Source organism: Protobothrops mucrosquamatus, unplaced genomic scaffold (genome assembly GCF_001527695.2).
Source record: "Protobothrops mucrosquamatus isolate PMUCROS unplaced genomic scaffold, P.Mucros_1.0 scaffold732, whole genome shotgun sequence".
NCBI lineage: Eukaryota > Metazoa > Chordata > Lepidosauria > Squamata > Viperidae > Protobothrops > Protobothrops mucrosquamatus.
Window position 1 is genome coordinate 77,249 of NW_015387006.1, and position 23,990 is coordinate 101,238.

The 23,990-nt window shown below is 36.1% G+C and overlaps 1 protein-coding gene across 1 annotated transcript in view; it reads left to right on the plus strand.

The window, feature by feature from the left end:
• The window catches only part of CNTNAP5 (contactin associated protein like 5), a 268,416-nt gene that overhangs the window by 76,136 nt on the left and 168,290 nt on the right, over window positions 1-23,990 (plus strand). The window contains exons 5-6 of the mRNA XM_029284572.1: window positions 5,629-5,813; window positions 11,751-11,894. Coding sequence (XP_029140405.1) covers window positions 5,629-5,813; window positions 11,751-11,894 — 329 coding nt within the window. The remainder of the gene's footprint in view (window positions 1-5,628; window positions 5,814-11,750; window positions 11,895-23,990) is intronic.

Consider the following 23,990-nt stretch of genomic DNA (forward strand, 5'->3'; position numbering starts at 1 on the left):
ATTCACTTAACAAGCATGACTAAAAAAAAGTTGTTTAATATTGGGCACAAATCACTTAACAACAACCACCTTGCTGAACGATAGAAATTCTGGTCTCAGTTTTGGTTGTCGAAGGACTACCTGCGCTGTTTTGTTTTTCCCTTCATTTTGAGGAACGAGTGCTCTGAAATTTATTCTGAGTGAAATGCGGTTTCTTCTGGGCGGAACCCCAATACAATTTTGCCAATGACAGCTGCCAGCCCTCTGTCATAGTTAATTTTCTCTTAGCCTAATGAATAATTCTAAGAACCGCTTTCAGAGGCTGATGCAGAGGAATGGTGAAAAGGTTTATCTAACCCTTTGTTCTGATATCAGAGCCCTTTCTCTGACCTTGGAATGAAAGATTTATTCTTGTTCCAAGGATTCTACATCTGCAGCCTGAATAGCCTTAATATACGTTATATTGCTGAAGAATATTATTCAACATAATTTGAGCAACCAGCAGGCAGTATATGGCAATGGCCCATTTTGAAAATGAGATGCCAGCTAATTTTGTTTAATTTATATGTGCTAAATTTAACTAGATTTTCTTTCATCCAAGGAGACCAAACTAAAAGCATTAAAGGGAGAACTTGTTACTAAGTTTCTCTATATCATTTCTCCCTCTCCAATTTATTATATTTGTTTATAATGCAAGTGACAGTTTTTCAGTTTTCCCTTGTTGTTATATAAATACATTGACCAGTTTTTTTCCTCAGCCAATCTTTAAGTTTATCTGATATATATGAACTCATAGGGATCAGTCATTCTCTCTCTCTCTCTCTCTCTCTCTCTCTCTCTCTCTCTCTCTCTCTCTCTCTCTCTCTCTCTCTCTTTCCCCCCCCCCAATCTATTTTCCAAGGTTGTTGCCATAATGCTGACTGAACACATCTAACAAGCAAACAAATATTTTTCTTCTTATTGTAACTTTTTTCAGTGTGAGCATATCATTTGACAATCACACAAAAACATAACTGGCCTCAGAATTACAGTAAATTTCAGATAATGTATAAAAGCAGGCCTGTTAATCAGTGATACTACTGAATTTGTCAGAGAATGAATCTTGACAAAGTTGCATCCTGTTCGTCTCTCAGTGTGGTACAGTCTGTATTGGCTGAGAGATAAGGCTCAAGGAAATGAGATTTTGGAGTACAATCTTTCTTTCACTGGGAATTAAGCCATTGTATTCAATACAAGAAAAGCCACAATGATTGTGCCACTTAGTAAAGATGGCTGCTGCTAAAATCGCATTGCCTAATGTTGTGCTCGAAGTGGTCTAGTTGAAGAGTCTTTTTAAGCCATTATTCTTAATGTAGGTCTTCCTAGAGAGGTACAATGAGATGATAATGAGAGATATAAGATCATGCTTGGATCCTTTCAATAAATAAGTATTAGTTGTCTGCAATTATCTTCAGCAATTGAGTTTGAGAAGCTCTTATATTCTAGGCTGGGGTGGGCAAATATGCCTATCAACCTATTTTCCTATGACCCTACACTTAATCTGAAAAGCTCTTTGTTAGTTATTTATTCAGGTTTTTGATAATACCGGTAGATATGCTTCTTGACAGCCCATTGCTTCAAAAAGAGAGAAAAGAGTGTCAGAAATAGTGTGAGAGAAAACAAAGTGTACCTGCAAGGAAAAAAAGGAAGTGTCAGAGAAAGAATATGAATTTTCAATCTTTTTCAACTCTGGCTTAAGCCAATGCTTGTTGCAGCACCCTTCATCCCTAGAAGAGCATTTCTCAACCTTAGTAACATTAAGATGTGTAGACTTAAACTTTCAGAATTCCCCAGGCAGCGTTCTGAGATTTGAAGTCCATATATCTTAAAGTTGGTGCGCATACATTTGTTGAGATTTTGTGGTGGAGCAGATAAAAAAAAAAAACCTTTCTGTTCTATGAAGCAAATATTACATTATTGTGCTTTCTTTGTTTGCTTTGCTTTTTCACACACTAGGGCAAGAGGAGATGTATATTAAACCGTAGCTTAGCATTACATGGTTTAAACTTGGCCTTTTGTGCTCCTTGCTCTCTTCCTCCTATAGGCAACATCTGCTTTGAGTTTAAATGTAGATATAAATAGGCATGTCATGGAAATCCTCACTATATTGAGTGAAAGTGTTGTGAATTACATTCAACACATTTAGAAGGTATTATGTGTGACAGCTGTCCTCTATCATTGAACATAAGGATTTAGATTTACTAAATAGACAAATACAATCTGAAATCATTTTTTTCTGTATTTTTCATATATTCTTAGATGTTCGGTGTTTATTTACAATAACTTCCATGCTACCTTAGCTGGACTGATTCTAAATGATTTGTAAAAAACCCAAATTCTGCAAAGATACAACAAACCATCACCATAAACAAAATAAAGCTGGGCAAAGCCCTTCCTGCTCATGCCCTCCATTGGGGTAATTTTGGAGTCACAGACATTTACTCTTCTAGCAAGGTCTGTGACTCCAAAATTGCCCCAATGGAAGGTCAACCACATCTAGACAAAAACTTGAACGGCATCTGGATGAACTCTAAATTCTTGCTACGTTTCCTTTAAGTCCAGCCTTAACTAATGGGGGCTGGATTATTCTAAAATGTCACTCTGGGTGGGAACCTGTGGACGCAATAAGGGCAGAGATATGTTGGTGCCTTGCTATCCTTACTACCATGGTGCTAGTCATATTTGCTTTTTTGTTTACCCCACACCGTCAAATTCAATCCCCAGAAATTTTCAATATATTATGGAGGACTGACAAACAGGAAGAAACCACTCAGCACCAATTGTGTCAATCCTCAATATTCCAGAGGTTAACTAGGTACCTGATAAAACTGCTAGTTAGCCTTTCAAGGTAGTCCAGACAAGAAGCATAGCTACAGTAGATTACTAGCTCTTTCTTTAAGGTTGCATTAACAGGATCTTGCAGGTCTGAAAGGATTCCTCTTTTCCTTCAGTTTCCTGAAAACTAGGGATGGTGCCTTCTGAGATGCTCTTCTTTTGGACTCAAATTTCATTTATTAGACCATTGTCTAGGCTATGGCTCTTCCTCCCATGTCCCAAGATCATTCCCACATACCATTACGCTGCACTAGAAATCGCTGGGAAACTCTCCACATGCTTTCTTGCTTGCTTGTTTGTTTGTTTGTATCCCACCTTTATTATTTTTTGCAAATAACTCAAGGCAGCACATGTATCCAACACACCTTCCTCCTCCTATTTTCCCCTAAATAACAACCTTATGAGGTAAGTTGGGCTGAGAGAGTGACTGGCCCAAGGCCACCCATCTAGCTTTCATTGCTAAGGAAGGACTAGAACTCATAGTCTCCTTCTTTCAACCCTGGAGCGTTAAGCACTAGACCAAACTGGCTCCTTTGAAAGTCTTCTGTCAGACCTTCAAAGCAGACCAAGAAGGACTATTGGGACTTTACTGTTGACAAACTTTGAAGCCTGACAGAATTTCCCTGTCCTTTCTTATACCCTACAGAATCAAGATAGTATTATTTTAAGTATCTATCTTGGTACTTTTCTAGTTGCTATATTTACAGCCTCTCCAAAGTTATCTTTGCTTCCCTCTATATCAGAGTGTCAAACTGCTGGCCCACAGGCCAGATGCATCATAGCAAAACCTGCGCCCACCCCATCGCCTGCAATGGCAAAAAAGTCACGCTACGTCGCGACACGTCACGTGACATTGCGAGTTTGACATCCCTGCTCTATGTCATCAGATACTGTGGTAGACAATCCTATTTGATTCCTCCTCCCTGAAGGACAACTCCATGACAAAGTGCTGATGGAAATGTCCTCCACAACAAATTACATCTCATCTGTTTCAATGTGAACATCAGATCTAATGTGTTGCCCTATGTTTGCATTGGGCCCATTAGGACTGGGACAGGCCCATGAGAATCATGGTAGCCATGAATTCCTGAATTGCCTCTGATCCCAACCCCAGCAATGGCAGATTGAATTTGCCTAGCATCAACAGCCTTTTGTGATTTATGTTTGTTTGCCGATGATTTACTTATTCAGTGTGGTAATTTTAATTGTTTAAATTTAATGGTAGGGTTTCTTATTATAGGGTTCCTTATTATTGTTTTAAAGGAAAGGTAGAGAAGAAATATCACAAATATACTTTGTGGTAAACTGGAATAGATGAAAAGTAGCACAATGTTTTGAAGGTGAAATGTTTTGGACCCAAAATATGCCATTACAAATTCATTCTTGATCCAAAAAAGTCCCATTAAAATCTCACCCCAAATAATGCAATTTTGAAATTGTTCACCCTTAACTGGAAAGCACTTCATCTTTGAAACAAGTCTCATAATTATAGAAATGAAGTGAAGTGAAATGAAATTAAAGTTTATTGGAAATAGATCATTCAGATTATCTGATAAAATGAGAATGTTCTCACTTTATCAGATAATCTGAATGGCCTATTTCCAATAAACCAGAGCAGTTCATTCCAATGTGGAATGTTTCCATTCTGAGTTCAAGGTAAGATGTTTCCAGATCATAATGTCTCAATCTCAAAATGTTTTGCACAACCCTAGTGAACTGTGTATTTTATCCTTCTTCGATTGCATTAAAAGTGAAAAATGGATGTGATGTAACTGTGTTTTGTCTTCAGATTTGGTTTGGTTTTCCCAAATATTATCATTTTTGTTTCCATGGTTCACTTTGAAGTTGTCTAGATAACAATCTCATTTAAATTAAAATAAAGCTCATTGGATGTAATGATTTGAAAAAAGTAGGGGTAATTAGATTGCATTACCCCCAGTTATAATACATCTGATATATTTATATGCTCAAGTTTTCAATTAATCCAGATGGTGCATTTAAGCATTACAGACTCAATTGCTCTTTAGATCAGGCAATATAACAATTTTCCTAATATAAGATATGAATGCCTTAATATTTCAGCACTACATAGAAATCAATCTGCTGGACTAGATTTCCGCTTTTTTGCCATAGGCTATATTGTGGACAGATTCAAGATAGAACTGGCAGAATACTTCTTACTGTAGGTGTATTTTATCTGGAGCAGAAACCCAGTTATGGATAGGAGTATTAAATGGGGGAAATTGTCTCTTGTATAGAAGTATATTCAGAATTAATGTGTATTTTATGTGTTGAATATTGGGATTCATAGGCAGATCCTTCTGCATTAACAATGTTATGAGTTAAATGAATATGAAAGATGTTCTCCAATGGAAAAACAAATCAAATGTGAAGGATTTCTTAGGCTAAAAAATAATTGTCTAAAAATAGCAGGGAAGAAGCCCAGAGATGACATTCATCATTCATGAATGAACCCTGGTGACTGAGTAGTTAGAATGCAGTATTGCAGGCAAACTCTGCCCACAGCCAGGAGTTTGATACTAATGGGATTCAAGATTGACACAGCCTTCCGTCCTTCCGAGGACCCAGATTGTTGGGGGCAATTTGCTGATTTTGTAAACCACTTAGAGAGGGCTGTAAAGCATTTTGAAGCGGTATATAAGTGCTATTGTTATTGCTATTCATCATTCATTAGACAACATCATTCATCTTAAGGGTTTGGTGTTAAAACCAAAATTCTGTACATTTAACTATAACTTCTTACTGTCTCTGCAGGAGATGCCAAGCTTCGTTTTGGCAACAGCCATACCTCAGTCTCCTTGGGCAGCCTCCTGGATGACCAACACTGGCACTCAGTTCTCATTGAACGATTCAATAAGCAAGTGAATTTCACAGTGGACAAGTACATGCAACATTTCCGGACTAAGGGAGATTCTGATGACCTGAATATTGATTATGAGGTGTGTTGGGCATTTTATGATAACAAAAGCATTCATTGAGACTGCAGAGAACTGGACATAATGGCCCAATTGGCTTTATGACCAGTAGAAATATTTCTGTTGTCCTCAATACCATAGTTCACAAATTATTTTTTTCATTTTATTTTACCATTTTAAAAGAGGGGGGGGGAATCACAATTTATATACAGAAACCATAAAGAGAAGCCATAACATAGATTAAAGCAAACTTTGAGATTTATACTAGGAGTGGAAAAACTTTTTATGGCTGCAGATTACTGAAAACAGAGAAGAAAGTCGGGGAGCAAAGATCAAGAATACAAAATGAAGAGACCATGTAACATGTATGGATTGAGCTGAGTTTTTATTATTATATTGTTAATATAGTTTGTTGCACAGTCAACTGGATGTTTAGATTAGATTCATCATCTTTATCTACCTTTTGACTCCTTCCCACGGACCTGGGTGAAGCAGATGATGTTGTTTGATGGTATTAAAGGTATTGTCGCAGGATGTAAGTTCTTCCAAGTAAAGCTGCCTTTTGCAATTGACAGTGATTTTGTCAATGCCACTGGTGTTCAAGTGATACTCCAGATGTTTTGGGATTGCACCAAAGGCATTTATTACTATAAGACTTAATTTTTTTTTCAGTCTCATATAGTTGCAACAAGTGTTTTCAACTTTTGTATATTTTTCTTACATTTTTTTAATGTTCAGTTTCTTTTTAAAAAAAGATTTAGCAGCTATATTGAACCAACTTTATTATAACTTTATTCAGTTTCTATGCCATAAAATCCCTTTTTACTCATATTTTGTATGTTTCTCACTAAAAATAGCAAGAACCCTTCAGTTTTCAACACTAAATCACCAAAACTCAATTGCATAAAATAGTTATTGGGCCACTGGAAGAGATACATGGAACCCTGAAGACATAGATTATCCTATTCTGTCTAAAGCAAGGTTGAAAATTAATAAACATGCAAAGGTTTTAGTGCTACAACTTGCTGCATCAAGTTGGTTGAGGTTTTTGGAAAGTATAGTATAGCTTCAAATGAGAGGTCTCAGATTCCCTAAAAATTACAGTTATTATTCTAATCACTCTGTTAAATAAACAGCAAGTAGCATGTTATAAATAGCTATGTTGTAACTGTTATATTGTGAAAAGCATAGTGCAACTAGAAAAAAGCCATATAAAATGTTTTTGTTAAATATATGAAAATACAACTCACAAGAATGTGAGTAAATATATATGGGGAATTCTGCAAATTGAAGTCCACACATTTAAAGTTACTGAGGTTGAGAAACGCTCGTGTAGATGGTAGAGGTGAGGTTCTTTCTGATATTTTTTATATCATTTATGTATTTGTTTCTCTAACCTCGTCATTTCATGCATTGTAGCACGGTCCCAAAAGGGGGACTTGTTTTCCTTAACTTCATCTTTGCCTATTCCACATTTTCTCCAAGCTGACCACTTACTATAATTATATCATTTGTCCTCCTATGTTTCTATGAAGATTCTCAGTCATCCAGGTCATGGTTGTCCCAAAGGTGCTTTTTCAGAAGGCAACTGGACTTCTCCAGAACTGAAGACGGTTCTTGGATGAAAAACAAAACATCTTCAAGGAAAAACAAAGTCCAGTTGCCTTCTGAAAAAACACCTTTAGTCCTTCTATGTTCCTTGCCTCCTATGTGACTATGGGAAGGTATATACAAAGGGAATAGCATGCTTGCTTTTAGCTTTGAATGCCATGGATGGAAATTTCCAAGGGAAGTTATTTCTGTTGCAGACAGTTGGACATCTAAAATAACTTCTTAAAACTCTAGTTGTCCAAGTGTGGGGAGTGTAGAAAAAAGAGTAACTCAAGTATTTAAAAATAAGATGAAAAATTTCTCTGGCACTGACATTCCACGTATACCTATTTGAATGTCCTGGAACTTAGACCCCAATTTAAATGTGCATTAGATCTTATCCTTAGGCTTAGAAGGCCATCCTTGTCTATTGATGCTTAAGAAGTCTCACATGGGTATTTTAATTAGTTTGGAGGAAGATATTTATGCCACAGAAATAATAGGTTTCTCTTCACTGAAGCGAAGAGGTAAATGTAATTTGCCTCCACAAAACAAAGTTGATTTGCTTTGAACTGTTTGGGGACATCAAGCACTGGCTGTTGATGACTTCAAGGCTGTGCAACTTCAGTACATGTTGCAATAGTCAAGTCTGGTGGTTTTGGAGCAGTATGCAGTGAAGCTGCCCAGCATGGAAGAATTTTGATGTGCTTTAAAAGGGCTCCATACTCTGACTTTGACACATACTGCAAGTAGCCCCACAATCCCCATAGAACCTAACTGAAAACATTGTGGCCAACAGTGCATCTCAAAGTCTTCTCCTGCAAGGTGAATTGGGGGGGGGGTGTTAAGAGGAGATGCAAAGCAGAGCAATACCCTTCAGAACAAAAGAAATGTGTTGCTGCCTTAAACAGAATGAAGGTGATTCTTCATCAAAATGAATCACCCCTTCAGGGATTTCTACAGCCTTTCTCTCATACCTTTAAATTTTCAGAGTAGCATGTGAAATCAATGGGAGAAGAATACTTGGTTATGTCTGCTGAGTTACTGACAATGTATTAAACTGAATGAGCTATCAGTCATATAATGCATTTGTGTTAGGACATTAATATTATGATCTAGTCCCAAAGTGATTTGGGATGAAACTGAGTCGAGAGAGTACTGCAAGGAGCAGTTTAGAGATTTTTATGAGGATAATAGTAATATGTCAGAGAATGGAACTGAAATGAATGCTACAAATGTTAGTCTGCAAGAGAAAATGATGAAAGGGAAGGCATAAATGCTACGAGAATGTTGAAAAATTGTGAGGCTTCAGGGGAAGATGATATCTGCTTCAGAAATGTTAAAATATGGATGCAGTTTGCTTGTAGAATGGCTGTGTGACTTATTTAATACTGTATGTATATGTATATTAGGGAGCAACTTTTCCAATTGGAAGGAGGGCTCAAGTAGGCAATTAGTCTGGACTCGTTATGTAAACACTAGAGGACTATGTCTGACCCACCCTGCATGCTTTTGAGCCTTATCTAGGTTTTTTTCACTGGTGAAAGCTGCCAGTCTGGGGAGATTCCTATGGAATAGGCATAGAACAATAAAGTAGCTAGTCTGAAAGTCTACATGTGTGGGTCTGGTTGTTCACGCCTCACAGCAGCATCTCTGTCTAGCAATAAGAAGAATGGTATTATTGTTCTGTTGTACAAAGGAAAGATAGCGTGAATGAATGCAAAAACCGCAGGAGATACTTTTAGATTGTTGAGTGTACTTAGGCAGATGTTTGGCAGAATTCTGATTGAAAGATTAAAAGAGGTGTCAGTGAACAAAATTCGGGAGAATGCAATTTCATGCCAGACGGGAGGGTGGACCACAGAGTTTTTTCTGTTCAGTGAAACACTCAGAAATGTATCAGTATGAGAAAGGAAATTTGCTGTATGACTTGGGGAAAATAATAAAATTGAAAAGTCTTGAAGTATGGTTGGTTTTGTGAATATAGAAATGGAAGTTGATTCTGAAATATGACAAAGGTGTACAAAAGAAGTAAAGAGGGAAAGATTATAAGATTTGCCATGAAGGTTAGATAGATTGTACAATGTAACTAAGAGTGTTGATCTGAATATGAATATAATAAAGACCCTGGTAGTTGTGTTTGATGGGAAAATGAAGTAAACAGTGCAAACTTTACATAAAAGGCAAAAAACAACAACAACAGCCTAGCATGAATGGTTGTTTGTTTATCTGTGTAAAATATTTTTTTACCAAAGATGGAAAGATGGTTGAAGAATTTTTAAACTATGCAAAGAATGGGAGAAAGATAGTGGGTAGCATAGGATCTTTTAGGAGGAATGAAAATGATTGAATATTAAGGTATGTTTCTGCTCACTTAGTTACATGGAAAGGAGGCTGAGCATGTCAAGGAAACTCAAACTGAATGCATGGGAATCGGTAAAATAAGCAAAGATAGAGTCAAGAACGAATAGCTGCTGAATAAATGTGGATTGAATAATCAAAACATAGACCAGAAGAGGGTGACCACCCATATAGGGGGCCAGGTTATTTGAAGGACTGTCTTTTCCATGTTGTATCTACCTGACCTCCAGAGCAGGGAGGCAAAGTATTTTAAGGGTCCCTTCTATTAAGGAGGGGCCAAAAAGAAAAGCTTTCTCTGTGGTAACAGCATCCCTGCATAGATAAGTTGGCTCTCTCCTTGATACTCTTGCAAAAGGTCCTGAAGATATGGTTTTGCCAGTGGACTTGGGGACCCTAGGATGATTTGGAGCAGGTTTGTCTGAATGTTGTCACTGGGTGGGATAAAGGTTTGTTAGATTTTGTATTTGAGGTTTTACTTTTTGGAGTTTGCTGCCTGGAGTCAGTTGGTCAGCTATATAAATGTTCTAAGTAAATAAATAATGAAGTGGTGCCGAGTAGAAATAGGTTGATCGATTACCCATCTCACTGATATTACATAGAACTAATATTCTCGTGCAGCTGTAATAGTTGTACTGGACTAGAGCTAGCAATTACAATAATATGTTGGCTGGGGTATGATAGAATATGACACATTGCAGCTGAACCAGCAATCCTCTCCTCCAGGCTATTGGCTTGTCTCTATGTGCTGGCAGTGCACAGTCAGATGACTTGATCAGTTATGCATTAGCCTTTGATTTCCAGGCTTCCCAACTGCAGTAAAGAAGGATGAAAAAGTGGCAATTCCTACTTCCTGGTGTTTGGGGGGGGCGAGAAAGGGTGAGGAACTTACTTGTTCCCTTTCCACACTTCTATGGCTGTGGAAGTTGAAAGTGGAAGCATCCAGAGATGGGAGGGCTTTCAGAGGCTTCTTCAGATGACCATCTTGATTATGGTGGAAGAAGGGACAATTAACTCTCTAGCAAGGGGACCGAACAACATGGAATTAGTTGGTAGACCAGGATATTTCTGAATTTCAAATAATAAAGGCCTGCCCAAGACTAAAATTTTTGCCTTATTGAGGTTAATTAACTTGGTTAATTAGCAGGGTTTTTGAACCTGTGTAACACATTGCCTGGCCCATCCCCATGACCCAGTTAAATATGTCTTATGATCACTTCTTTAGAAGGCTAGATTAAGAAAGGCTACAATAAAACAACACTTATCAATTGTAACAATTTAATTATGGAACCTAATGTAAAATATATAAATCTCACAATTACGATTGGTCAATTTATGTTTAATGATTACCTACTTTAATCCAGAGGCTTAAGTGGGTCCACTGTACCCCACTAATATTATTGCCTATTGAAAATTTATCATAGTATACTTAAGGGATTAAAGCTGTAACTAAGGAAAATAAAAGGATTGGTTAGGTAATTAAAAGTATAATTGATCACCACAGGAAATGTTTTTTTCTCCAATAGTGCAGCAGAATAATTGATATTGACTGTACACTTTTAATTTTATTTTCTGTAAGTCCAGTCTGGAGGACAAAATAAGAAAGAGCAAAAGTAGCAGGTAATAATGAGTTCCAGAATGAGAATGGATCTTTAAATCTAATTCACCCTGCCAGTAATTTGGAACCTAAAATTATATTGCTGTACAAAAACCTATTATTGCACCACAGTGCTATTTGGAAGAAAGTTTTGATGGTTCTTTTCCATATGAAATTGGAATTAATGTCGATTTCAGACAATTTCAGCTTTTGACCCTGGAACTACCTTAGTCAATCCAATGGCTAACCTATGGCAAAAGAAAAGCAGAGAGAGAGAGTAAAATATAATTATTAATTTGATCTTTATGGATTGTCCTCCTGCTAGACATTCTTTCATTAACACCTAGAAAATGATCTTTTGTCAAAAACATACAGCTATTGGAGCATTAAAATTTGAATTTGTTCTTGTCTCAAAGCTCAGTTTTGGAGGAATACCAGTCCCAGGAAAACCAGGAACATTCCTGAAGAAAAATTTCCATGGCTGCATTGAGAACCTATATTACAACGGCGTCAATATCATTGACCTAGCCAAAAGACGGAAACCACAGATCCACACAGTGGTAAGAACTTAAGGCACCTTTTTTTTGGGGGGGGAGGGGGGTGTTTTGACTTTTTGTTTTCCTGAAATTGTTCTTGACAGATTTGCTCACCCCGTGAAGCAAAAGTTTCTTAGGTAAGAAAAGTTATTTCTTTCTTCCAAAAAGGTTTTCTTAAAGCTGAGATAGGCCAAACAGTGAATTAGGAAAAAACACAAGAATGCATTTGAAAGTTCCAGCAATCTGGGTTTAAATATGCTTTTTTGAAGGAAATTTAGAAAAGCTGGCAGCTGAAGGAAATAAATATAAGAAGTACTGTTGTTACTGGCAGTACATTAAATATAAAAAAAATGAGATTCCGGAGCATGTTTTGAATATGTGTATTCAGTTTCTGTTTGCTAGGCCAGGCCCACATCCTGTGGAATTGGGGGCATCTGCAGAAGGCATGGGGAATCAGAAAAATCAAGATGCTGATTGTGATTATGTAATCAAAGTCCTGTTCCATGTGTCATCAAGTACACATCTGAAAGGTTCAAGTTCTCCAGCAAACGAAAAAGAGCCAGGAGGCCATCTACAGTTTATAATGCCAGGGCTGTAACAGCCAATATGTAGCAAAAACAGGCAGAAGACCAGCAGAGTGCATTCATGAACACCAAACAGCAGTCAAAAAACATAATAAAAATGTCTTAATCCCACAACACATAGACAGATTCAACCACAATTTCTACCGGGAAACTGTTAACATCTTAGACCAAGCCAAATCAAAATAATAGATAATTCCTGAAAGCTGGGCATTCAGACAAATCAGCCATCAACAGACTCACAGAGATATAGTAAATCACATTTACACATCATTCAAAAGAGACGATAAAAAACCTAGGAAGGAAACAAACAAAAAATAGAATAATTCCCTCTAGCAGCTTACTTTTAGATAAACAGGGATCAATACCAGGGAAACAATCAGGCAGAAAGCAATACACTGATCAAGGAAGAAACATCTCACTCACCAAAATTGGCAGGACAAGTTAATATATATAAATGGGCACTAACAGGCACCTAAACCCTCACTTACTCACACTAATGGCATTACCTCGTTGGGTAATAAAATATCTGCAAGCAAACAACCAAATTCAGACAGCACGAAGAACTCCACAGTTCACTCTTACTACAGATATTCTCTTCCATTGAAACTGTTCCACTGTTGCTTGGGTTTTACCATCAAGATTTTTTTTCCTTATATTTAAATGAAATGTAGAAAGGTATAAGTGAGAGCCATTATTTCTGGTCATGAAAAATGTTCTTGATCATCTTTCCTGTAGCTTTATTTTATGTAGTTGAACATCACTATCATGTCTCCTTTCAGTCTCCTTTTCTCCTTGCTGATTATTTTGGATATTGCTTATCCTTCTTCTCCCTACTTGTTTTGCATATAGTAGAAAACCTTTCTACCATTTTAGTAGCAAATGCAAAAACCATTTCCTGCAGCAATAATTAGTTATACTGTCATGATTACAGGTACACATGATTACAGGTACACGTTTCCATGATTCTGGTTTGTCGGTTTCTCAAAAATGTATCCCTCAAAACTAAAGAAAAATACCCGATGAGATACAAAGCCTAGATTTTTCTGTGGTGTTGAAACACATGCAAATGAAAACACATATGTAGGAAGTTCAAGAGTATTCTGACCATAAATAGTTTTCAGTGCTTTGCTTCTTATCCTCAGCCTCCAGTGCATTCAATGCAAAGCCACCTACATGGTGTTGAAAGCATAATGGCCCCACAGTATGATTTTTATGGAAGGAAAAGTCTGCACTGTATACACGGAGGCATTTTTAAGCACCTGGAATAGAAGGTTATTTACTACCATTTCTATAGTCATTTTAAGTGAAGTAAAGCTTTTACTTCTTCCCTTCTCTTTTTTCTTGCAATAAACGTTTTGGTAAAGGAAAATAAATGAAATATCCATCAGTGTGTTGGATGTGCTGTGTTAAACTATCCCTCACAATCTGTTTAATCTGCTTCCAATTTTTCATTTTGTATTCACTGAAGGCAAGACAATACCATTGTCCAAAAAGTTTCCCCATTTATTATAATTTTCTCTATATCATATTGTTGATCAGGGCAAAAAAAGCATGTGCACTTTGAAAAATAACATCCTATATCAAAGTTTGAAATGTCTGATATTCACACAGCAGTATTTTTGCATGTCCTCATAAGGTCCAACTACCTCGCTAAATATATAAACCATTTATTCAATCCTTTCCGAACTACATAACTTAGGAAATGATGGACTGAAACTAGATGGCTAGTGATGGGGCACTAGTCAAAGGGAATTCTGCCACTCTAAACTCCATTTTTGCCTTAGCAGAACACCTTAGCTTGTTCAGTGGAAAATTATAATGTTTCTGCCTGTCCATTTTCTCATTTTTATACATGATCTTGCCTTTAGCTACTCGCAGTAGAAGGCAAATTATGTAGACGTTTAAATATCCCCCAGGATTGTTTTTTTTTCAGGGCGTTTTGAAATTAGGAAGGTAGGAGGGTGTATCTGATCTTAACTTCCCTCAAGACAGGACCTCTGAATGGGGAGCTATACAATCTTAGAAATTGCTGGACTGGTTATTCTGTACATTGATTGAAATTCAAGTTAACTGTTTTTCTACTTCCTTTGAAAGTCTGCCTTCCCTTCCCCTTCTCACAGGCAGGGGTTTTAGATATTGTAGCTCACTGGTTTTGTGACTGAATGCAAACAGCTTCTCCAAGTAACACCCTGCAGAGTCCTATCTACCATAACTTAATATATCTCATAATCCTCCTTTATTTCTCCTTAAATAAAGGAGAAAATTGGAAATTCATTATGCTTTATATTGCCATTATATCATGTCTAAGGATTGATTGATAGTTGCAATAATCCCAATCAAATTCTAATAGGGCTACAGCAGGTAAGTATTAAAGTCCCAAGTCATGATATTTTTTTTAAATTGTTATAATGTCTTATAATTCTTAGTGTTTCTTATGTATTTATACCTTGCCGGCTTAACTATTTATAGCAAAGAAATTATAAAACTATTTTAATTTTATAGTTGTTTTTTCATGGTTTTATATTTTAGATGTCATAATTCCATGATAATTTTTACTCTATTTTATTAATACCATATTTGGTTCCTTCTGTTTTTATTTCGGAATGATATTTGTTTTATGTTGGTCTATGACTGAAATAAAACCAGATATATGATTAGGATTGAACTTGTATGTATGCTCTATGTTCTTTCATCTAAGAGGGCCGCAAAAGATATGATCTTCCAAAGTTATTCTCCACATACCTTCTTAGTTTTCTTCTTGGGGATTGTAGTGCATTGTTTCAGCATGTTATGAGTTTTAACACATTGAAATATTCTTTGGAATTACAGAAAGCTTTGCCCACTTTTGCTATAGACTTAACAAGTCATTCTCTATCTATGAATAATGAACAGTCAACAGTAGAGAAGACCCATCATACTCATACAGGTGGTCCTTGATTTATGACTTTGATGTAGCCTGCCCATCACAATCTTAAGCCATGTAAAATGTACTTGGCTACATGACCAACCACATTTTACAGTCTCTTTGTGGTGGCCATTAACTGAATTTACCCTTGCATGTTAGTTATTCAAAGAAGTAAAATGCCTCTGAACACGGACTGTGTGAGGATTTGTTTTGGAGATTCAAATCAAAGGCAATTCAATCACATTGCTCTTTTGATCAGATCAGTGGAACAAAGTGAATCAAATTGATTGGACAATTTAATTGCCTTTGAGCATAAAAGAATTTATAGTTGAATTGCATCAACATGATTAGGTGATTAAAATCAATAACAAAGATAGAATAATTCCAATTCTAATTCCATTTTGAATTGGAATGATTTGACAGTTATAAATTGGTCAGAGGTAACTTGCCCAGACTTTTTGAAAAAGTGTAAAATCGCTTAACCCCCAGGAGAGATTTGGAACGAGTCCTTTCTTTTAAAGACACCAAAGGCTCTAATGTTCCATTTTATGGAGGTGCTGGATAAGCTGAAATTAGAACATTTGGTAAGAGGTTCATACAGGGCATTTCTGCTGCCCTTCTAAAGGTCATGATAGTTTCCCCCCCCAAAAAAAGCTTTAGATTAATAGTATGCTTTTTATTCTCTGCTTTTATTGCTAGCCTTAGGTATTGCTTCCATTTTATATTATCTGTTGTTTTGGTTTGTTTCTTTACACTGTTATATATTTGTATTTACAATTATATATTTGTATTTTTACTCTTTTTTGAAGATGTCTTTAAGAGAACTAGGAATAAATGGCCTTTTGAAAGTCTCCATTAAATGTGGGTATAAATGGGACTTGGGAGTTCAGGTCCCACCTTAGCCATGAAAGGTGGCTGGGTGACTTTGGGCTAGTTACTCTTTCTCAGCCCAACTCACCTCTCAGGCCTGCTATTGTGGGGAAAATAGGAGGAAGAAGGTATGTTTGATATGTGCATCGCCATAAGTTATTTGTAAGAATAATAAAGGTTGGATATAAATTCAATAAATAAATACATAAATATGAGATGGAGATTTTCTCTGAATTTCTCCAGAAGGACATGATAACTTCTCTTGAGATTAATTAATGCATTGAAAGAGATGGAACCTATGGACTACTGGAGATAATTAATGAAAGGCAATAAATATGTCCCTTGGATAACTCATAATAAAGTAAATTTGATAGATAACTAGATGATAGATAGATAGATAGATAAATAGATAGATAGATAGATAGATAGATAGATAGATAGATAATAGTTTCATCAAGTTGATAGAAAAATGCAAAACTTTTGATTTTTAACATAAATTGCTACTAATTACTTTTTAATTTACTTTGAATCAGCAGTAAAATTTAAGTAACTATTGCCATTATTTATTTATTTAGGGGAAATATGGATGTTCACCTTATATATAATTACACTGGGCGACTCATATCATAACAATAAAACATAAAGGATATGCCAATACAAAAACAATAAAAACCTATACCTCAAGTTATTGTTAAGGGAGTTGTACTTGATTTTATGAACTTTTTTATCATGATTTTTAAGCGACTCACTGCAGTTGTTAGTGAATCATGTGATCATTAAGCAAATCCAGCTCCTCCCCCTTGACTTTGTTTGTCAGAAGCTGGCTGAGAAAGTCGCAAATGGTGATCATATGACCCAAGGATGCTGCAGCTATCATAAATACATTCCATAGTCTGGGCATATATGTTTAACAAATCTTCAAGATGCTCGATTCTTGAAATTTGTTTCATTATTGATTTTTAAATAGCATTTTATTCTGCTGAAATCATATTTAACTGTTTAATTTTGACTGACCATTAAAATATGGAGAGCTTCAACTGCTGATAAAATAAAAAAGCACAATGAAAGAGACTTTTGTTTTTCTCTATGAGCCTATCTCTCATGTGATCTGAGTTGTTATACAGCTGAGTAAAATGTGGAAGTAACCCTCTGCAATAACAGAGGTCATAGGGGCAACAAAATGAGTGATATTGAGAAATAAATCAAAGTAGTGGTATCAAAAGAAGAAAGAAACATTTGCAATCACTGCTGAATATAGTCAAGTCAGTTATTCTCTTGAATGGGAATTCTTAACGTGTTACCTCAGTGAAAAGCAGTGAACCTCAGATCTTGATTGATTATGTTCACAATTCTGAGATGCTGTTCAGTAGTTTTTATTTTCATACCCTCATTATTCCCAGAATAAATCAGATGTGTATATGATGGTATGTAGAGCTTGCACAATGGGTGGCAAGAAGAGGGGGAATTCTGGCTAGAAAAAAAAGAATAACTTTTTAACAATTACTATACACATACAAACATATTCCAGATTCATTAGGAAGTAGTACAAAAGATTAATGCATAACATTATCTATGTACTGAGATGATACTATATACTTTGATGTCTTGGAAGACAGTTTAATTATTGGTCATTCGCTTGGATAATTAAGAAGTGTTCCATACCCTGAATATTCTGCATGTTTTATTTTTAGAAAATGGGGCAAACAGCTGGGCCATTAAATTATCATTGGCCTATTCTACATTAACAGAATTAGTTGAAAATCAGATTAAAAGTTCTAAATAAGTAAAATATTCCACACCACTTCAAACTGGGGGCAGGAATCAGGCTTTTAAATGTCAGGTATAATAAAAATCTTATAGGACAAGAGCACTACAAAAAAAAAAAAAGAAGTGACTTGGTGTACAGTACATCTTTATAACTTTGATATGCTAGCTTGTTACATGGAAACTTTTTTTTTCTAAAGGCAAACATTAAAAAAATGACATATTGTACTTAAAATTCAATTAATATTCTATTGTACCATAAACAGCTGTCGCTGTTTGGCCATGATTCCAAAAGCTGTTTCATGTGTATCCATGATTTACAAATCCTGTGGGGATTTGAATGTTATATTTATTTATTTATTTTATTTATTTGTATCCCACCATTTTATTATTTTCTATAAATAACTCAAGATAGTGAAACATATCCACCACAACCACTTCCTCCTCCTATTTTCCCCACAACAACAACTCTGTGAGGCAGGTTGGATTGAGAGAGAGTGACTGGCCCAAAGTCACCCAGCTGGCTTAGGTGGGGCTAGAGGTAGGACTAGAACTGACGGTCTCCTGCTTTCTAGCATTGTGCCTTAACACTACACCATTATTTCAATGTCACATTATATCCCTTCAGTTAAAAAAAAAAGTCATTAGCTAGATAGGCACGCATGCATAAAGAACCAACTACCATTTCCTTGGTTGGGTATTGTGCTATCAGCAAATAAAAAAGGGGATGTGGTGGCACAGAAGCTTAATGATACTGGAACTGCCAGCCAGAAATGATCTGCACTCTGGCGGTTCAAGCCCTGCTCCATGAGATGGAGTGAGCTCCCATCACTTGATCCCTAGCACCTGCCCAGCGAGCAGTTCAAAAGCAGGCAATATTGCAAATATTGTAAATGGATATCACTTCAGTGGGAAAAAATACCTAGCTGTGTTCATATGTGTGGAGAGTGGAAGCCAGCACTGTACATGGCCAGACATGAGGCATCGCATGACATGAGGTGAGACTGGTAGAGGAGCCTGAAAGAACCAGCAACCCAAGCGCTGCTATCTAATTGGTGTAAAGCTAGTTGGTGTAAAGCTAGTTTGCCCCCTACGTTGCATCAAGGATAGGTGTACAAGGGTCAAACAGAATGAACTAGTAATCTAGACTGTCAGGACTGCATTGTGTTTAGCATTTGTAGATTTCCGTGACATTGTATGCCATATGCTAAAAACAAATAATAAATAGTAAGCAAAGATCTGGGTGTGTCACATGGCAACTACTTAATGCTTAACTCAGACAATTTTCTGTCCTCTTTCTCTGCTCTTTGGGAAGAATAAATACAATAATCCATGATATTGTCACTCCTATTGAGGTAAATAGACCAAGATATAGACTCCACATAGACCTGAAATTACTTTTATTAAGATTGGCTATAGTAATAGAATTGTGTAAGTCTCAGGGTGCTTCCCTTCCTCCTTCTTTTCTCTTTAGATGAATTTAGGGGGTATCAGCCCTCCCAGATAAACCAGAGAGGAAACTTGATGAGCTAATTCTACTTTATTGTAAGGCTTCATTAACAGTCGAAAGTACTGTGAAATCTTCCCATCACCACTTTTAACTGCTTGATCCATTAAGGCGGGTTCTTCCTAAATTTCTTTCTCTGATCTTTAAGCCATGGGGACTCCCCACTCTCTTGTCTGATTTTTTCCTAGGCAGCATTTCTTTCCCTCATTCCCTGAGATCATACACACATTCCTTATATGAGATATCTATTTGATATACATTTGGACTTCTTCACACTCATCTGGGCCTTTGCAATGTTTATCTGTTTGTTGCCTTAGTAATAATCATCTCTCTCTCATCAAGACTGTCCTTTTTACTCTCTATAGATGTCCTGACTGGGGTTGCTGAGGGGCTCTTACTGTTTTCCCCTTTCAGCCCCACTTTTCAACAAACTCTGCCTACAAGGTGAGTTTAAAAGGGGTCAAGAAGATGAAGATGGAATCAATCTAAGTTGCTATCTTAGTCAAGGAGATGAGGATAGTCAAATTCCTTGGTAAAAAGGTATCATAAAATGGAGAAAATTATTTAAATCTCATTTAAAACCAGGTCCCTTTGTAGCTACTGTACATCTAAACCCTCTGTGTTAATTGTGTCCTTTGTGGAGGGTGGAGAGTTTGTACAATTTGTTTATCCTCCACTATGACCCAGTTGAGGGTGTTGTGTATACTGGCCCATTTATTATACAGTACATACAGTAACACTATTTTATCTCTTGTGCACCTTGAGAAAAGCATAGAATATTTGCCAAGATTTTTTCTCAGCTTTCTCAATTTCTCGTTAATACCTTACTGATTATCTATTTTTGTCATAAACTCTGCTCTAGCACTTGAAACTGGATATAGAACAAGGCTGCATATATCATAGGTTTCAAAGGGGTCATTTAGGCCAGCAATTCTAATCCCCTTTCCTGTACAGGAAACTAAATTAAAGAATCCACAAAAGAGAGCTGTCAAGCTTCTGCTTAAATACAATCAGTGATGGAGAACCCACCACTTCTCTGGCTAATTGGTTTCTACTCACAGATGGCTCTAACTGTTAGGAAGTGTTTCCTTTCATTCAATCAGAATGGATTTTATTGCAATTTAAATCCATTCTTCCATGCCCTGCCTCTTGGAAGGTTAGAGAACAAGCTTTAGTTGGGATTGCTTTCATATCCCCCCTCAGATCTTTCTTCTCAAGATTAAACGTTCTCAGCTTCTTCAATCTTGGGGTTGTTGTTTTTTTATCACTAAGTTTCAAGTCCTCTGTTTATTCATATTGCCCTTTTCTGACCCTGTTCTATTTTTATCAGAGTCAGAAATTTAAAGTTTGATGCTCAATCCTGGAAACAAAACACAAAATTAACTAATACAGTATATAGCAGAACTATTATTTCCCCCTGATATGAAAAATATTTTTTATTGCTGCAGCCTAAAATTGCAGGTCTATTTTCTGAAATCTTCGCACACTATTGATTCATATTCATTTGGTAATCAACTATGATTCTAAGAACGTTTTCACAAATATTATTACCAAAGCTAATCTTCTATTATAAACCTGTTGTGAGGCGCAAACATTCAGACTCAAGTACAGAGTTTAAGCTAACTACTTTATTATGTTCTGCCTATAATGCAGAAATTTCCCCAGTCCGGCAGCTACTCTTGGGAACAATTTGATAAGTTTCCAAGGAACTTGGTAGAGGGGGGGGGGAGGTTGGTCCTAGGACTTTTGCACTTGCACAGTGACTCTAGGCAAACTCCATGCTTGATGCCTCCTTCCTGCCAACACCTGTGAATTTTATTTTATTTATATTTGCCTATTTACGCATATTACCTATATCTTTGTAGAATGAGAGTTTTACTTGTATTTACTTGAAGTTGAGATACTGATAATACAAGACAGCTATACCCTCCATTAAAACATTAGTATAATTCTCTTTTAGATCTCTGTGGATGTCAGGAGAGAAAAGAACATACATACTCTTTTATTACTTAATTTTGAATTTTTCCATATATTTAGCAGTACAAGATGTTTATCATGTTAAGACCCATTGATTTTTCCTCATCATACCATATTATACTGGCAGGTTTTAAATACCTGCTAAGTCATGAAATGTTTGTGACTTAGCATGTTTTGCAGTTACTATGGGTTATAAATTATTGTGGAGTATAAAACATTGTGACTTAGCCTGATATATGATACCAGTCAGTTGTTTATTCCATGAAACATATCTGAAACATGTTTAAACCCCTCACTGTTTCACGGCAGTCAAAATATTATTCATATTCAACTTCCCACTCCACCAAGCATTGTAACACTTGATGCACATGTTCAAATTAGCTGATATCCAAGTGGGAGGGGGTTGCCATTAACTTAAATAATTTTACCTGAGATACAATATTGATTTAATTCTTGGCCCACACAATTTAAATCAGCCTCTCTCAATATGAGGCATTCCAATTGTTTTGGACCATAATTTCGATACACTTGGCTATAATGGTTGGTCTAATAGAAGTTGTGCTCCACTATATCTGAAAAGGGGGAAAATCATATAAAATATTCTACAGATGGATTTAATTGCTGTGAAATAGTATAAATGACAGATCATTTGGGCTATTTTCATAAATGTGTCTTCTCCAAATAGAATACATAATTGTTTTCATTTATATTATCTATAAGGCATTGCTCCTTAATAAATTATCAAGTCCTACATAACTGACAAACTCGTGAAGAAATACCATGTAGATTTCAGAAGGGCAACTTTAATGTTAGTTGGAATAAAAATATAATCTTGTAAATCATAAAATTATTCAGCAGACTTACAATAATCCAATTAATATGGAGTCTATTTGAAATGTTTCTTTCTTGCCCCGCCCCCCACCTCTGGTCGAGGATGAACATCTACACACTGAACATCTACACACACACACACTCAGCTTTCCACAGACTTTCACAAAAATATAGACAAAGTACTAACTTGTAAATTGAATAATTCCTGAAAACCAAATAGTGTAGCCATGGCTATTCCAAGAACGAGGAGAATAAAGTTGCAGCAGTGGTGTGTTTTTTTCTTACCTAAAAGGTGAAGCCACCAGGTATATGCTTTCAGGAAATGCAGTTGTGCTAATACCAGTAGCTACTGACTAGTTGCACATATTTAAGCCAATTTTATTATTTTTCTTCTTTATTTTGATTTATGTTTTGACAGACTGAATAGCTGTGCTATTTGTTGAGCCTTTATTTCACTTAAAATGGGTGGAGCAAGACATTTTGTGATGCCTCAAAATATACTTTGACTTTGAAAACACGAAATCAGAAACAACTGTGAAAAACTATTAAAACTCTAGTGCAAGTAGTTTGAAATGGAAACATTCAGTTTTTAACGTAATCCTTTAAATGACCAAATAAGCCTCAAAAATTAAACTCTTCATTTGGTATACTGTATACATTTGTGAAAATTCACCACTTTTGGTTGGCAAGTCTTCTTTGTTCCTAGCCAAAGTGAGCTTGTAAGATTAGATGCAGGTCTTCTTTGTTTTTCTAAATTCAAAAGAGGGATTTACCAACTTCACCCCTTTTTGTTTGTTTTTTACTTCTGTTTTGTATCAGAATGATCAATATCATTTTCAAATGTCTGAGAGTGTCCCCTGCACTTATGTCTCAAGCACTGTACCAAGCAATTAAGTGATAATGCTCCTTTTCTGCAAGCAGAAAGGCTGTGAGAACTTTTGTTGCAAAGTTGGCCAGTGCCGTAAAAGCTTGGAAAATTCAGATAAACAAAATCCAGAATTGCTTAGCCAAGCATATGATCCTCCATGTCTCTCAGTGGGATGAAATTTCACTCAACTGAACATTTTTCTTTTGTTATCTGATATTTGGGGGTGGGTGGGTTGGTGGGGGTCAGCAGGACAATACGTTTTCAGAAAAAATAATTCAAGTAGAAACACCATAGTTCTTCAACTACTAGAAATAACTGTCCCCCACCATAAAAAAGTACATAGATCTTTTGAATTATGCTTCAGGAATATGAACATATTACAATCAGTTATTTTCAGGAAATATAAAAAAAAAATCTTAGTATGTCTTGTTAAATAATGCAACAATTATCTAAAGAAATTATTTATTTTCTTCTTTTCAGTGTTGTCCCATGAAAAGTAGGGAGGAACTAAGTTAGAAAAATAATAAACTCTACATGCACAGTAGAAGCATAGTTATCAAAAGGTGCTAACTCTGTCCCACCTCCCTATTATTCTTATCCTAATTATTACAATGTGCTATTTATTTATTTATTTATTTATTAATTGTATTTATATCCCGCCCTTCTCCTTTCGGACTCAGGGCGGCTGACAAATGATAAAAAGCTAACATATTACACCTAATTTAAAATTTGATTAAAATGAAATATTTAAGAATGTCAAATTTAAAAGTAATTAAAACCCCTATAAAATCCCCTAGGCCAGTCCCGCTTGCTG